A 16,852-nucleotide genomic window follows, 5' to 3' on the forward strand; every position below is an offset into this window, starting at 1 on the left:
GCAGTGGCGCACGGTGACGATGGCGAACGGCACGGCAACAACGGCGTGACGGCGACGACGAGAAGGCGACAAGCGGGTGACGCGGCGGACGGGACAAAGGGGCGGCGACGAAGCTCGGCGACCACCGGTGGCGACGAGGGCCGGCGGAAGGTCGGCGAGGACGAGGCGGAGGTGGTGACGCGGGTGGGCGGCGACGTCCAACGGCCGACGGGGAAAACGGCGGCTGACGGCGACGGAGGGAAGCTTCGGCGGAGAGGGGGAAAGTGGCGGCGGGGCGGCGGCGCGAGGATTTTATAGATGGTGGCGCCGGCTAGGGCGGAGCGGCCGGTGGAGACCGAGTCGACGACGCGGCGAACTCGGCGGCGGGAGTTGCGTTGGCGGCGCGAGCGGAGGACTCGGGGCGGCGGCGGACTCGGCCGGCGCGGCGCGGCGCGGAGGCGGGGGCGCTGGCGAAACCTGGTCGCTGACAGGTGGGCCCCACCTGTCAGTGGCGCGAGGGGAGGAGGGAGGCGAGACGGACTCGCGGCGAGCGCGGGCGCGGACGCGCGAGCGAGCTGGGCCGGGCGGCGGCCCAGGCGGAGGCGCGCGCGGGCGGAGGAGGCTGGAGCGGGAGGCCGGCTCGGCTGGGCCGGCCGGGCGGGGAGAGGTGGGCCAGCTCGGCTGGGCCGGCCCGGGAAAGAGGAGAGGAAAAAGAAAAAGGAAAAAGAAAAGGAAGGGAGGAAAATTGGACTTCGGCCCAATTTGAGAAGGAAGGGAAAAAGAAAGGAAAAAGGAGGGAAAAAGGAAAACCCCACTTTTGCCGAGTTTTAAATTAATTTGTTTGGCCAAATTTTATACTTCTGCAATTTAAATTCAAATCCTGTTAGTCGATTTGCGAGCCTCGATTTAATTGAATTAATTCCTTTTAGAGGGATTTTTCCTGAGTTAATTAAGCCAATTGTTATTTACGGATTTCTTTTTACGATTTAGGCTTGGGATAAAACTCCGGGCGTGACAAATCCACCCCCCTTAACAGAATCTCGTCCCCGAGATTCGGAGGAGCTGTTAAAGAGGTGCAGACAAGCAGCCTAGAGTTGGCAGAACTTACCTGGAGCAAACTCGGGTGCGGCTTGAGCTTCCTTGGCTGAGACTTGATTGACTTGGGCTTGCACGAATCCTGGTTTGTTGCGTCTTGGCTGTGGACACTCCTTGGCGATGTGACCCGGTCTGTTGCAGTTGAAACAAACCCCTGGCTTCTGAGCTAGTGTTGTCTGGCTTGGCGGTGGCAGTGCTGATAAGGGCTGCAGTTGTCCTCCATTGTTGTCGTTGTCATGGGGGTTGTGGTTGCTTGGGTTAAAAGGTCGGTGTTGACGAACAATCAGTGTCGAAGACCCCTGTTGTTGTCCAAAGTGCAAACGTGGCTTCTGGTTCTTTCCTGTGTTGACTTGTTCCGTTTTTCTCTTGCGATCCATCTGGTTGCACTGGTCCTCCTGACAGATTGCTTTGTCTACTAACTTCTCAAAGTCTGCAAAATCCTTTGAGATCAACTGTTTGGTCAGGTCATCATCCAATCCTTCAAGAAACTTCTCTTGTCTTTCAGCATCGGTGCGCACATCTTCCGGGGCATAACGTGCTAGGCGGTTGAACTCATGGAGATACTCTGTAACTGTCATATCCCCTTGTTGTAGATCACGAAACTCTCGCTTCTTCTGTGCCACTATTCCATCCGGCACATGAGCTTTCCGAAAACTATTGCAGAACTCGTCCCAAGTGATATCTGTAGTGGCAGTCCGAGTAGCCAGAAGGTTATCCCACCAAACGGAGGCGGGTCCCATCAGTTGGTGAGTCGCGAAAGCGACCTTCTCTTGATCACTGCACTCCAAAAGATTCAGCTTCTTTTCGATTGCATGTAGCCAGTCATTTGCTTCCATCGGGTTGGTTGTGCTCGCAAACGTCGGTGGTCGAACTCGAAGAAACTCTGATAACCTTGATTGTGCTGGCAGTGGTCCTTGGTGTTGATTTTGCTGCTGATTCATCCAAAGCTGCATCACCTGTTGGTGTTGTTGTTGCATCTGTTGCATCATCATGGTCATCATCTGAGCCTGGTTGGCTAGAACTTGGGCAATCGTCGGGTCCTCTTGTTGCGGCGGTGGCGATCCATTGCGCGAACCTTCATGGTTTTCTTGACTTCCAGTTGCTCCATTGTTGTTGCGGTTACTGTTCCTTGTGTTCACCATCTTCAGAGCAGAAGGAGAGAACAAAGGCAGAGGAGAAAATCAAAGGGGCTTTTCTTGAATTACTCGAGTGAAATTTTCTGATCTGGATTAAAACACTTAAAAGAGCACTCAACTCCTGGTGGTACGACCATAACGCCTCCACTTGTTATGGTGAACCGCTAACCCCAAAACAAACCTACACACACAAAAACTACCAAGCAACGACTAAAAGACGATGCTAGGGTAACGTCTACGGCTCGAAACGGCTGCGACGACTGAAGAAGCAACGCTTGACTCTTGAACGACTCCATCTTCAACTTGAGAGCGACGCTTGGAGTAGCGAAGACCTGACTCTTCACCTCTGGAAGAACTTGACTCTTCGGTCTTGACACTTGATCAGCTGAAGTCGTTGTCGACTGCTGCGACGAAGGGACGGGCTCGTCGATGGGATGACACACATCTATAGAGAGAGGTCAAGGTTTGAGAAGCAAGTATGCTCACTAAATTTTCAAAACCAAAAAAAACTCGACTCTTTTTTTTTTCAAAACAACTCAAATTTTGCAAAACCTAATGCATATGACAGAAGAGCTCCTGGGGTTTCCATTTGGCTCATCCTACGGTCAAGATTGGCTCTGATACCAACTTGTCACGCCCAGAAATTTACACCAAATTTCTGAACAATAGCATGTATTAAATCTCGGTCCAGGCATCAGCCCGAGTACACACTATGACAAATTAATACACAGTTCCACGGCTTAAAAACAAATAAAAACAATTATCTATCGAAATGCAGCGGAAAAGGAAAACAAACTAAACCATCTAATCTTCAGCTTCAGCTGGCGAAGACGGCTCCACACCACAGGCACTCTCGACGGCGGACTGAACCTTACTTCAACCTTCGGAACAACCTTCTGACTCAGGCTCTGGCACTTGCTCTGGTGGGGGAAAAATTAAGCAAGGCTGAGTACAAACCACCGTACTCAACAAGTAACACCCAAGAGAGGAAGAATAATGAATGCAATAGGGTACAAGGAATAGGCTAAGGTTAAATTGCACAAAAGCTGCGGTAATTTAGCAAAACAGTAGATAAACTAAAAGACTGAAATAAAAGTAAAGTAACTTTTAAAAAAAAATCAACCACTGTCCAACGTTACACCACGTTGCAACAGGCCCAGACCGCTGTCGAACGTTACACCACGTAGCGACAGGGTCAACCCTCTGTCCAACGTTAAACCACGTTGCGACAGACCCAAACCACTGCCAACGTTACACCACATTGCGCAGGGTCAAACCAGTTCCAAGATTAATAAAATTATTAAAGAGGTTCAACTAATCCCAGTGAGTCTGTCAGTTCGCCCAATAACCGCGGGCACGGCTATTCGAATAGTTTTACTCTGCAGAGGTGTACAACTTTACCCACAAGACATGGCTGCCAACCATGTTACCATGCCCCAACGTATCACCACGATACCTCAGTACGGAAACCATGATAAGACCTTTCACCTAACCCTCCCTAGACAATCGCACCACACTTCAGGTTTCACCCCCTCCTTTACACCAAGTCGGGCAGTCCCCTCTTGTGCCTTGGTAGATCCGGAAGCAGGAGAAGCTTTCGTTACACCACGATTGCCCGTCCATACTCCATCACGCCTACCCTTGCCTGGGTACGTCGAATAGGGACAAGCTAGATTACGAGTCTCACCGTTGCCCATTCTGGCTTGTGGTTAGTACGTGTAAGACTTTCAGGGTTTCCTGAGAACCGGTCCTTAATTGTCATGGGCACGACTCTCAAAACCATGCACCCACAGCCTACCATAAGCAATATTTTAGTTGTATTAATCCTCAACGGGATATTAATAATGATTACAACCATTAAAGGTCTATCAAAGTAAAATAGTAATTAAATGATAATTGGTGAGCTAGTTGAACTAAGCATGGCTAAGCATTGACTAACCCTAATTCTAGTCAAATTAACCCTGGGATGACAATAATAAAAAGTGGGAATCAACGGATATATAAAGGTAAATGCCCAATAGGTAAATAAAGTAAATACCTTTGAATAAAATGCATGTTTGAATGTAAAGCGGGGAATTTTATAATCTTGGGATCACTATGGTTAAAGAAGGGTGCCACTTGCCTTGCTTAGACCCACGAGGAACTTCGGCGACGACTTCGGGAACGAACGGCGCTGCGACGGGGTCAAAACCTATGATAAACAAGGCAAAACAAGCAAAAACATGAAACCTTAATGAATTTAATTGCGCAATAAATTGCACGGATGACGTCAGCAAGGAGAGAGAGGGAATGCTGACGGACGGGACCCACTGGTCAGTGGGACGATAGAGGGGAAGGGAGTATGACAAGTGGGCCCGGGGAGGAGAGGAGAGACAGAAAGGAGGGGGTGGCTGACGGGTGGACCCCGTTGGGAAGGGAGAGAGAGGGTAGGGTGTTCGGCTGGCATGTGGGCCCCTCTAGCCGGCCACACAGAACAGAGAGGAGCAGGAGGACGGCTTCGACCGGGCGGAGGAGGGCGGCGGCATCCGGCGCGGAGGACGGTGGAGGGCGGCGTCTCGGTGGCGAGCGACGCGAACCGGTGGGTGGCGGCGGACGGTGACGACCCAGTGGGCGACGGCGCGAGAGCTGGCGACGACGCTAAGAGCTAGCGACGACGCTAAGAGCGGCGGCGCCGAAGGGAGAACGGTGGCGGCTCGGGGAGGACGATGACGACAGCGCGATGGGAGGGCGACGGCGCTCCGGCGTCGCGATGGCGAGGCGAGGAAAACGGCGGGCAGAGGGGCGACGGTGACGCAATAATGGCGATGGCGACGAAGTGGGGAACGGCAGCGTGGATACATGACCGAGAGGGAGAGGGATCGAGGCGGCGAGTCGGCCGATGGCGCGGGTGCGCACGGGTGTGGGTGGAGGGAGCTCAGCGACGGCGTCGCGAGGGTGACGGTGAGGGCGGAGGGTGGTGGCCGCGTGATGTCTGGCGGGGAGTCGGCGAGCGACGGCCCCAGGCAGCCCGCGTCGACGTGCGACGCGGTGGCGAGGGTCGGGGAGAAAGAGGGGAGGGGAGACCGGGGCGGCACCGAGCATGGCCGGGGAGAGGAGGAGGAGCGGCGCGCGACGACGGCTTGGCGGCGGCATCAGCCGAAGGGGAAGAAAAAAGAGGGAGAGGGGAAGGGGATGCTCACCGGCGGCGCGAAGGGCGGCATCAAGTCGGCGTTGAATGGGAATGGGTGATGACGCGGCTCCACGACGGCGACCAGTGGTGAGGCACGAGCTCGGCCGGCGGCGGCGAGGCAATGGGCGCAGCGGCGGCTCGAGGAGAGGGGGATTTATAGGTGGCGGCTACCGCGGGTAGGGCGGGGAGGTCGTTGGCAGCGGGCGCGGGAAAGGGGACGGCGCCAGGAGAAGTGGGGAGGTGGTTGGCGACGGCACGCGGATGCGGAGGAGGCGGCGCCCGGTAGTTGCGGCGCAGCCGTTTGGCCGGTGCGGGTGGAGCGGTGGCTCGACCGATGACGCGACGACACGGGCGGGCACAACCGGTGCGGTGAGGGGCAAGACAGCCATTGCGAGCGGGCACGGAACGGTGGTGAGGCGCTGCCGGGGCGAGCAAAACACGACGGCGCGGCGGTTGTGGAAGACGTGGGTGACGGCGGCGCAGCGTGGGCAGTCGGCTCATGGTGCGGCGGGCGTGACCGAGATGGAGCAGTGCAGAGAGGCGAGCGCGAGCGCGGGATGAGGCGGCAGCCACGGCTTGGGCAAGACCAGCGCGACGGCGAGGCGACATGGCGGCATGACAAGCGCGTGCGGCGAGCGAACGCGGCACGACGACGCAGGTGAGGCATGGCCGGCGCGGCGCGGCGAGGGCATGACACAGCTCGGTGCGGCGGCGAGCGGAGGATGGGGACGACCCCAACAAGTGGGGCCCACATGTCAGTGTCTCGATGTGGAGGGAGATGGCCTGGACTTGGCGTGCGCGGGGTGAGGAGGTGGCGCGGCGGTTTGGGCCGTGGGTTGTTTGTCCCAGGTGGCAAAGACAGAGAGGAAGGGGAGAGAGGGGCGAGTTTGGCCGGGAGAGCTAGCCTGCCGGGCAGTAGCCTTTGGGAAGGGGCTTGCGCAAGAGAGAGAGGTTGGCGGGGAGCAACTGGGCCGAGGCTTGGGCCGCGGCAGTGAGGGGTGAAGGTAGAGGAGGGCGGCGGCGCACGGTGCGAGCTCAACGTGACATGGGCGAGGTGGCGAGGCAGCGGCCGACGGCAGCCACGGCGAGGCGGTGGCTGGTGGCTTGGCGCGGCATCTCGATGCGAGGGAGAGGCAGGCACCGAAGGATGAAGACGCCTCCAAAGACGGCGGGGTCGCGTCGGCGACGACGAGGCGAAGGGATGACGACGACGGCCAAAGCGCGCAAGGGCGCGGCGACGGCTTCTGCTCCGGCGAGCGCGGGCGGAGGGGAAAAGAGGGGGAGATAGGGAGATGGAGGCGCTCACCGGTGGTGGCGTGGGCGAGGTTACATCGGCGAGGTCAAGGCGTAGGTGGTGACACGCGAAGGTGGCGACGACGGGCGTCCGACAGCGAGATCGGTCGACGGCGGTGAGGAAGCGGCGACCCACGGCAAGGGAAGGGGAGAGGCGAACTCGGGCGCAGCCGGCGCAGTGGGGTGCAGTCGCTGACAGGCGGGCCCCACCTGTCAGTTGCGCGAGGGAGGAGGAAGGATGGACTCCGCGGGCGAGCAGGCGAGCAGGGCCGAGGCGGCTGGCCCATGCGGGGGGCATGGGCGGGGGGAAGCCGAGCTGGCCTGGAGGGGCGGAGGGATGGGCTGGCTCGAGAAGGAAGAGGGGAAAATAAAAAGGAAAAAGGAAAAGGAGTGAGGAGGAAAATTGGACTTCGGCCCAATTTGAGGAGGAAGGGAAAAAGAAAGAAAAAGGAGGGAAAAAGGAAAAGAGAAAAAGAAAAGAAAAAGGAAGGAGGAAAAAAAAGAAATTGTCTCCAATTTTGCCAATTTTTATTAAGTTTATTTGAGTAAATTTTATTCTCTGAAATTCAAATATAAGTCATGTTAATAATTTAAAATGCTTTCGGGACATTTTAGAACATTCCGAAAAGCTTCCAATTAGTTAAATTAATTTATATACTACTTTTCTCCTGAACTTTAATTAAACAAATTATTTTTAATATATTATTTAATTATGTCTTGGCTAGGGTAAAACTCAGGGCGTGACAAAGTTTCGGAGTGAAGACGAGCACCGGCATTTTCATGTAGGGTGGAGAAAGGAAAAACATTTTCATCAAAGATTACATCACGAGAAATATAGACACAGCTAGTAGACACATCAAGGCACTTAAAACCTTTATGTATGTGGCTATAGCCAAGGAAGACACACTGCTATGAACGAAATTGCAACTTGTTGTTATAAGGACGGAGATTCGGCCAACAAGCACAACCAAACACTCTAAGAAGAGAATAATTGGGTTGTTGTTTAAACAATCGCTCTAGAGATGTCTCAAACTTGATGACTTTGTTGGGGGTCCTATTAATAAGATATGCAGTAGTATAAAATGCTTCATCCTAGAATTTTAAAGGCATAGATGCATGAGCTAGGAGGGCCAATCCAACTTCAACAATATGCCTATGTTTGTATTCAATGGTGCCATTCTGTGGATGAGCATAAGGACAAGAAACATGATGGGATATACCAATTTTATCAAAGAATGAGTGAAGTGTTTTATACTCTCCACCCTAATCTGTCTGCATTGTGATAATTTTGTGTCCAAGGAGACGCTTAACAAGAGCTTGGAACTCATGAAATTTTTGAAACACTTTGGATTTATGTTTAAGAGAATAAACCCATGTAAACTTACTAAAATCATCAATAAAACTGACATAGAATTTATTTCCTCCAACAGAACTAGGAGCAGGACCCCAAACATCTGAATAGACAAGTTCCAAAGGACGAGTAGACACACTAGTGGATCTAGGATAAGGTAACTGATGACTTTTAGCCTTTTGGCAAGCATCACACACATACTCACTATGAGACTTTTGACATGACAATTTATTCTGGCTAACTACTCCTGAGACAATGGGAGTAGCTATATGACCAAGACGACTGTGCCATCTTGCAAAAGACGGCGCAACACTGCAGACATACTTAGCACCTTCGGAAGGAAGGAGATAGAGCCCCTTTCGACACTGCCCTTTAAGAATTATGTTCCTTGTGGCCCGGTCCTTAACCAAAAAATATCTAGAGTCAATCTTAAGAAAGGCATAGTTATCTTCAGCAAGGCGAGATGCAGACAAAATATTTTTCGTGGCATGAGGAACATGAACATTCTTTAGATGTAATGTGTGATTATCAGGGGTATGAACTAAAGCATGACCAATATGGTTAATTTGCATACCTGCACCATTAGCGGTGTGAATTTGCTCGGTCCCTTGTACTTCTCTCTAACAGTGAGTTTGTCTAACTCCCTCGTGATGTGGTCAGTCGCCCCGGAATCAATGTACCAATTTGTGTCGACGGCATAGGTGGCTTGAGCTAAGCTGCTACATGTCTTTCATCAGGTACATAATTCTCATCAAAACGATGCCAACATTGAGCAGCGACATGCCTGCGCTTATAGCACACTTGACAGATGGGCCTTGTGTCAACACGTTGCTGATTTCCTCTGTTGCGTGTAGGAGTGTAGCCAAGGCCACGGCTGTTGCCGCCGCCTCCACCACTACCACCAGGAAAGTTGGTGCCACCAGTAGAAGCACCACGACCACGCCCATGGTTGCCGCCACCGGAGAAGCCACCGGCGCGTGGGTTGAAACCCCCACGCCCGCGACTTGCGGCATGTGCAGATGCTGTGCCTTCTTGTCGGAGCTTTAGCCTGTTCTCAAAATTCAGAACTTGGGAATATACTTCCATTACAGAGATCGGTTCAGTTTTCATACCAATAGCAGAAACTACCGAATCAAATTCTCCATCAACCAATAGCCTGGTGTTGAGGGATTGCGCGCGTGTTTGGGAGGTGAACAAACTTCTCGATGGCACGCCATGCCTGGAGCGCCGATCTGACCAAGGATCTCCCGTGAAAGAGATGAGAAGATGTAGCCGAGTAGCTGTTGATCTGCAGCGAACCACTTTTGGTACTCAGGATTTGCAACCTTCACAACTTTCACTCCCTGCGTCTCGTCGATCTTGGCGTCAGGAGCTGCGGTCGTGCCGTCAATATGCCCCTCAAGGCTTGCGCCGCGGATGGCCGCGAGCATTTGAGCCGACCATATCACAAAATTCTGCTTGGTCAGCTTTTCGGTGATTGTGAAGCCGATCGAAGACCGGATTTGTGGATGCAGTGGAGGACGAGCTAGCTAGCCATGCTAGGAGAGCTCTGATACCATAAAGGAAAGCTCAATCTTGAAGCAACGTCGTCGGTGCGACAGTTCGTGTTAATTAAGCACTTAGTCGTGCGATCATATACAGATATATATATGCACCAGACGGGATGGAGCAACCGGATCTCCTATACATGCGCTAATCAACCTTATTAGGTTAACAAATTACCGGTCTCCTCATCTTGTGCATCCAGAGAATACGAGAGATTACATTATCTCTAACAGACTTATCATTGGGAAAAATCAAGGAAAGTGTCATGAACTCGACAAGGTCTTGCTTTACCATCGTGTTGTATCCTCAGCGGCTGTACTAAACTACTATTGATAAGTTCATGGAAACACTTGTCTGTATCCGATCTTTCCCATCTTCACCGTGAATGAAGCCCTCAGTAATCCATCTGGGCACTACACGAGTCCTTTCAATTTCATAATATATCTTTGTACCCAAGTACAAAAACAGGCAAGTACGTTGTTAGACGGAATGAAAGCTGAAAACAGTTCAACGATAATTTCCTTCTCATTGTATCTACCTGATCAGATTTGTCGCCAAATGTACAACCAACAGATAATTTCCTATTCTCCTTCGTAGACAGCAAAGTGGATATAGTAATGATCGATTGCCACTAGTAAACTACCACATTTTTTCAGGTATTTCATCACACCCTTCTCTCGAGCACCAAAAAAAAAAAACCTCTCTTAAAAAATAAGTTTGTGGAGTCTATGTCTTCTGTAAGATCATAAGCATGATTAATATTTTCTGATGAACAATTGGCTTGCGATTTGGTTTATAAATTGAATTTGATCTGGAAACAATTAAGATGTTGGTGCGAGTGTGTGTAACTAATGTGAGTCAGGTTGCGATATCTGTGCTCGGAAACGGTTGGTTTGTCTCTAGTTGTGCAGGTGACTTGAGGTCAATATCGGTCAATGGCGGTGGGATCGTGACTAGGCTCAGGGAGGAGCTGAGGTCCGGACGATCGAGGATGCCAGGTGACGATATTGAATACGAGTTGGCACATGGTGGAGCAACACCGTGTGGGATGGAATCGTAACGGGCTTCACATGTTGTGTGTGTAAGCGCCGAAAAAATCGGGAAGTAAATCGGATCAAAACTGGATGAGAAAAGGAAGGCAATTTGCTACAGGTTCGGACACTGTAGCAGCGTCGGATACTGTAGCGCACGATACTGTAGCAACCGGATTACTGTAGCGCGCGGCACTGTAGCAACCGGATCGGATTACTGTAGCGCTGCTGGTATTGTAGCAGTCGGACTACTGTAGCACGTCTGATTTTGGCATGTTGGATTTGATTAGGAAAACTAAGAGATGAGCCATATTAGTATAAGGAGTCCTACTCCTATTTGGTGATAAACTTTTCGATATAAATAGAGACCGAGGGGTATGCCCCCGGTGTGCTTTTGTGAGACTTAGTTGTTGATTCTAGATCGACGATTTTGATAGGAGTGCTGTTGGTGCACTTTGTAAATACCAGTTGATGCAATAAAGTCAAGATCATTCAATCTACGGTTTCGGCTTTCATCTACTGGTGATTTTTTGGATTCCGACGATCCGATCGACGTCATAGGAGTGGCGCGATTCGATGATCTGCTCGGCGGCACATGAGCGGCGCGATCAAGATAGCGGCGACACAGGAGCGACGCGATCAAGGTAGCAAGCCTGTGTCAATTTCTTCGACAGAGGTAATCTTTTATTCCGCGAAAGATTTTTGGGTTTTGTTTTTCCCTACCATTCACCCCCGTCTGGTAGGTTTGTTTGATCTTGTTCGATCCTACATCTTCTAACGGCAAGTACAACCATGTAGACAGCTTGCTGTCTTTTTAGCGAAACAGACAGCTTTATACAATGGGTTATCTGTTTAGCTATCTGCAGAATGTTTAATTCATCCTTTGACACACAAATCATGATGATCTAGTGCATACTTGATCTTTGTAGTCATTTTGTTGTATACATGAGACAATGTATGATACATTCAAATATTCTGCATAACTCGTAAAATAAACATATATAATAATTATATATATATATATATATATATATATATATGAAATGGTCTTAGGAATACATGATGTGATATAATAATAGTCACCATTTCATTGGACACATGGCTCTAACCTCCTCTTGGCCCATAACGCTGCCATATATGCTCAACTAAATCATTCTTGAGTTGTCGATGTGTAGAGCCAGCCCGAATAGTCGAGTTTCGGTTAAACACGTCGACAAAGCATGGATTAGAGTTGTCATTTGTTTGCACTTCCGGTGGTAGGACAATGGTTGCACTTGGATTTTCATTCAAATCCAACGGAATTCTAACCAAATCCTTTTCATCTTCCAGTATCATATTATGGAGGATAACGCAAGCTTGCATTATATTAACCACATCATTCCTTTTCCACAGCCGTGCTGGACGGTTGACAATATCAAAACGGGATTGCAACACACCAAATGCGCACTTGACATCCTTCCTTGCCCCGTCTTGTCGTTGCGCATTTAATTTATGTTTCTCCGTTTGAGGTTTTCTTATTGTCTTCACGAAGGCAGCCCACTCAGGATATATTTCGTCCTTCTCTGTGCCTAAACCCTTTGTTGCTGTTCTTTTTCTTGCTGCTTTAAGTCCATTGTTGTATGTGATCCACTTTGCTTCAGTTTTTACTGTGTTCCATACTTCCATCAACACAAAAGGACCAAGACTGAGTTTCTCATTGTCTTTTATATAAAATACATGGGCCTTCTCAATCCACATTTGATCATTATAGCCACTAGTGTAAATCATTCTAGCCTTCAACATCAGTCCAATACTGATCATTTTTCCTATGGAAAAGGTCAGTCCACTTATTTAACTTATGAAACCGGTCCTTGATTTGCTTGGCATTTCTTCTCCTATGACTTGGTGTAGTCTCATTGTAAAAGCCTCAACATCAGTCCAATACTGATCATTTTTCCTATCAGCACCAATAGTTGAGTCTGTTGAATTGAGCAGCCAAGAACTCATCTGTAAATGTAATAAGCTTATATTATGTTCTGGCTAGTACGGTAAGTAAAAAACCTCAAACACCATGGCATTGCAATGGTACTCACCATCCTGACATCTTCTTCTTGAGTCCAAAAGACTCGCTTCTCAGTCCTAGGTGCCTCATCACCACTGTCAACTGAAACATATGTATTGTCCCTAGCTGAAATAGGAGTTGAGAATTCTTCTGGCTGAGAATGTTCTCCAACAAAATTAAATTGTTCAGAGAAATTAGGCTGGATATAATTTATGAAGCCTCCAGGAGGTATTGCATTGTTTCCCCTGCAATCAGGATGTGCAAATAACATTTAATCATTGTCTAATCAGCAGAAAAGCAATTTTACCAAGTGCTCAAGCTTACATCATATCACTGAATTTTGTCAAGTGCATACACTGAAATTTTACCAATGTTGATGCAGAAAGGCTATTGTGAAACTTAATGATCCCATTTGATAAACCTATGCATAGAGGAACCACAGTTTGTTTGTTTTGTAAAATAAATCTATTTTTGCAGGAATTTTACCAAGTTTGATACATAAAGGCTATGGCTCCAGCATGTTAATTGGAGAACACAAGCAATTTCAGAACATAAGCAATTCAGTTTCTTCAGTAAACACCAAGCCAACTAATCTGGTATGTTTCTTCAGTACAACACAAAGCCAAATAATCTGCTATAGCTAATCATGCATGCATCTCCGAATTTTTGCAATTTCATCACACAAGCAAAATTGAGAGTGCATACCATGTGGCAGGATCTGAAGATTGAGAATCCCATCGTCCGACGTTGCTGAAGAAGCCGCCGCCGTTCCCGTTGAAGAAGCAGCTGCCGTCAGTGAAGGCCCTTGGTGGTGGACTTCCCGCCCAGCCTCAACTGCTCTGCTCAGGCACAATCGACACCCGAACTCCATCCTGGGCCTTCCGCATCTACGCCGCCGCTGCAGCTGCCTTGCGCCTCCGAGCCGCATCCATCTTCAGCAGATCTTGCGTCGCCGCCGCCGCCGCCTCCTTCCGTGCCTGCCGCGACATGGCAGAAATCGGGATGGGCGACGCGGAGGTATTTGTGAAGAGCGGGAGAGATTGCGCGGGCGAGGAAGGCGCGAAGCTTGGGCGCGAAACAAAACCCCCGCGGCGCGCAGCGGATCCCGCGCCGCCGTCGTCTCCCCGCAGCGAGCCGTACAACAGCCTTCTTCCTCGTCGAGACGCCTGGGAGCACGAGCTCGACTCCTAGTCGAACGAAACGCCGGCTGGGCATTGACTCACGCCGTGGGGGGTTGTTTTTGCAAAAAAGGCGTGCATGTCGACGGCAGTCGATGACGCGTTGAACGTGCTCTAAGTTGGTTTGATCTGAAATGCGCAGAGACACGTGCAAACAGCACCACAAAAGCCACAGATGACCCTTGAATTAAATTGTGCACACGAACACACACTGCCTCGATCACAGGGCACCTTAATTAGTATGCAATAATGTGGTCACAGGGCTGTCGCTTAGTCATGACTCATGACGGTACACGCACCTGTGAACGCCAGCCAACAGACGATCGAGCGCAGGGACAAGAAGCAACTATATACCTGTTATGGGCTAGAGTATTGAGTTACTCATATATATATCTAAATTCACGCATACCTATTTTTTAAAAAATTATCGATATCCTCAAACTAAATGGGTATTATCCAATAAGTATGAATAACCAATGGACAAGAAAAGAGACATATGTGAGTTCCACATATAAAAATTGACAAAAAAAATTACCTAAAGTTGCTCGTATATATAATAAATCACCCCATCAAATTTTAGTCAAATTTGAGAAGTGAATAGTGAGTTTAAATATTTTAGGTCTAAGTTTACACGTACTAAATGTGTAGGAATAAATTAGATAAAATAGGTAATACTCTCACCATACCCAAAATTTTAAAGGGTAATTATTCTTTACGCATATCTATCAATGAAATGGATATAAGTATGAGATGAGTAATGAATAACTGGTGGTAGGTGTAAAAGCATACGAGACTCTGGTTTGTTGGAGCTCTCGACACAGCAGAATTAACATAGTGCTGAGACAAAAGTGAAATGGTTTTGGATACCAGGCCCAATAAAAGGAGAGTAGGGCCTGCTGTTGATACAGGGTCACCTTAGTCCTTACCCTGTTCACCTAAGAAGATGAAGTTGATCAAGGCGTATATACATACTATATGCACATTTAGGTGTATATGCACATTCAGTTATATATGCATACTCGGACGTATATGCACATTTAGGTGTATATGCATAATCGATTGTGCATGCATATTTTAAGTGTATATGCACATATCGTTGTACATGCTTTATGAACATGTTAGACTATAGGTACAATGCATATGTTTTCAGGCAAGAGGAACCGAAGCATCTAGAGAAGGACTTGAGTCAGAGCAGGACAAAGCTTGTCGGCCAAGACTCCCAAAAATATTCCTTCTAGATGCATAGTGACCAGTACTCAAGCGCAGATGACAGATTTCCATGTGGTCCCAAGATGCTAAAAAGATTAGCCTATCCTTGTGTCCTATTAGTAACTACCCCGGGGCATTCCTATTATTGCACAATGGGATTTCTAGGCTATAAAAGCCACTATCCCTATCTCATCAGATTCAAGATTAGTTAGACAATATACAGTAGGGTATTTGAGTATTTTCTATGTTTGGGTGCACCTTTAGTGTGCGAAGGATACCTGGGCCGCGTTCGTTTGAGGGCTAGTAAGTTAACTTATCCCGGCACGAAAAACATTGTAATAGATTAGTACATGATTAATTAATTATTAATTATTAAAAAAATAAAATAAATTAATATGATTTTTTAAAATAATTTTTCTATAGAAAATTTTTTGTAACAAGAAGCGTGCGCGTGAAAAACGAGGGGATAAGTTAACTTACATGGAGTGGCCGAACGAAGCCTTGCTTCCTTTGCATATTCTCTTGTGTCTTTGAGTCACACCACCTGCATGGCTGCATATACCGATTCCAGGGTGTGAGCTCCGCCATCGCCATTCACCATGCTCGATTCAAATGGGGGTACACAGTGGGGGTGGGTTTGGATATATGATGGGTTGTGGTGGTAGGAAGTGGAAATGAATGGAGGGTTGAGATGAAATGGTACGGGTACAATGGATGGCTAAGATTTAAGCTTACCGGCCCCTGGAAGCATGGGGTTTAATGTTCGAATAACATTAGGCAAATATGTCTTGACGGGTCTCCTTTAGTTGCCCGCGATTGGCCTATTGGGTTCTTCCTCCAGAAGGCTCGAGTGGCCCGATAGGCGCATCTTTTCCTCCCTTTTATTTTTATTATTTAATTATTTAAACAAGTGTGGTTGCTTGTATAGATTATGCAGCTATATACTTTCACATTTTTTTTATAAAAATGATAAAATAAGTTTAAGAGTCAATTTAACTAAACCACACGTATTATAAGCCATGTTTCACAAAACCATGGGGTCTTTAGTAGGTGGCACATAACCACAGTTAATATGTTCCTACCACGCTATTAACTAATTATTCTATGATACACTATTATTATAATTACAAGTTATAAAATTATATGTAAAGTTCTTATAAGTTTTTTCATGCAACACTGTCAAATTATAGCCATATAAGATTAAGTATTTTTATTTTGCTATAATATCATGTTATATTGGTTGGCATTTATTGGTTTTGGTACCTTTCGACCATAATACTTAGTGTTATGTTCAACATGCCAAAACCCATTTGATTTTGTACATGGACTGTAAAAAGTGTGGTTTTGTCAATTTTTATATAATTTTAAACTATGATCTAACTAACCAAACTTATATGTATAATATTATGGTTAATATAGTAATTTGTCTATCCACAAAGTAAATGTGACAGATCCTTTCGTATTATTTTGGTAATACTCCATTAAGTTATTAGTATTTCAAGTTTGACCATTTATCTTATTTTAAAAAAAAACTGTGATTATTAATTATTTTATCATGACTTGTTTTATTACTAAATATACTTTAAGCGTGACTTATATATATTTTTGATATTTACACTAAATTTTATAGTCAATGTACGTAAAATCAAATATATACAAATGGTGAAACATGCATCTGGCTATCTCTAGTGACATTATTCCACTTACTAAAGATGTCGTATACTTTTGCCTGAAAAGAAAAAAGATGTCATATACTCATATTCTATCATCTATTCGTCCATAGTAATGAACAACTCTTTAATCGAAGATACAGATTTTATCCTAT

The 16,852-nt window shown here is 47.6% G+C and overlaps 1 protein-coding gene across 1 annotated transcript; it reads right to left on the reverse strand.

The window, feature by feature from the left end:
* Window positions 1-11,703: 11,703 nt before the first annotated feature.
* On the reverse strand, window positions 11,704-12,993 carry LOC102716264. Its single transcript, XM_015842139.1, has 4 exons — window positions 12,965-12,993; window positions 12,672-12,885; window positions 12,481-12,585; window positions 11,704-12,372 (listed from the first exon to the last, which is right to left on the reverse strand). The coding sequence occupies exons 1-4, from the start codon at window positions 12,991-12,993 to the stop codon at window positions 11,704-11,706; spliced, it is 1,017 nt and encodes a 338-aa protein (XP_015697625.1).
* Between the last annotated feature and the right edge of the window lie 3,859 nt (window positions 12,994-16,852).

Source organism: Oryza brachyantha, chromosome 11 (genome assembly GCF_000231095.2).
Source record: "Oryza brachyantha chromosome 11, ObraRS2, whole genome shotgun sequence".
In the NCBI taxonomy this organism is placed as follows: Eukaryota; Viridiplantae; Streptophyta; class Magnoliopsida; order Poales; family Poaceae; genus Oryza; species Oryza brachyantha.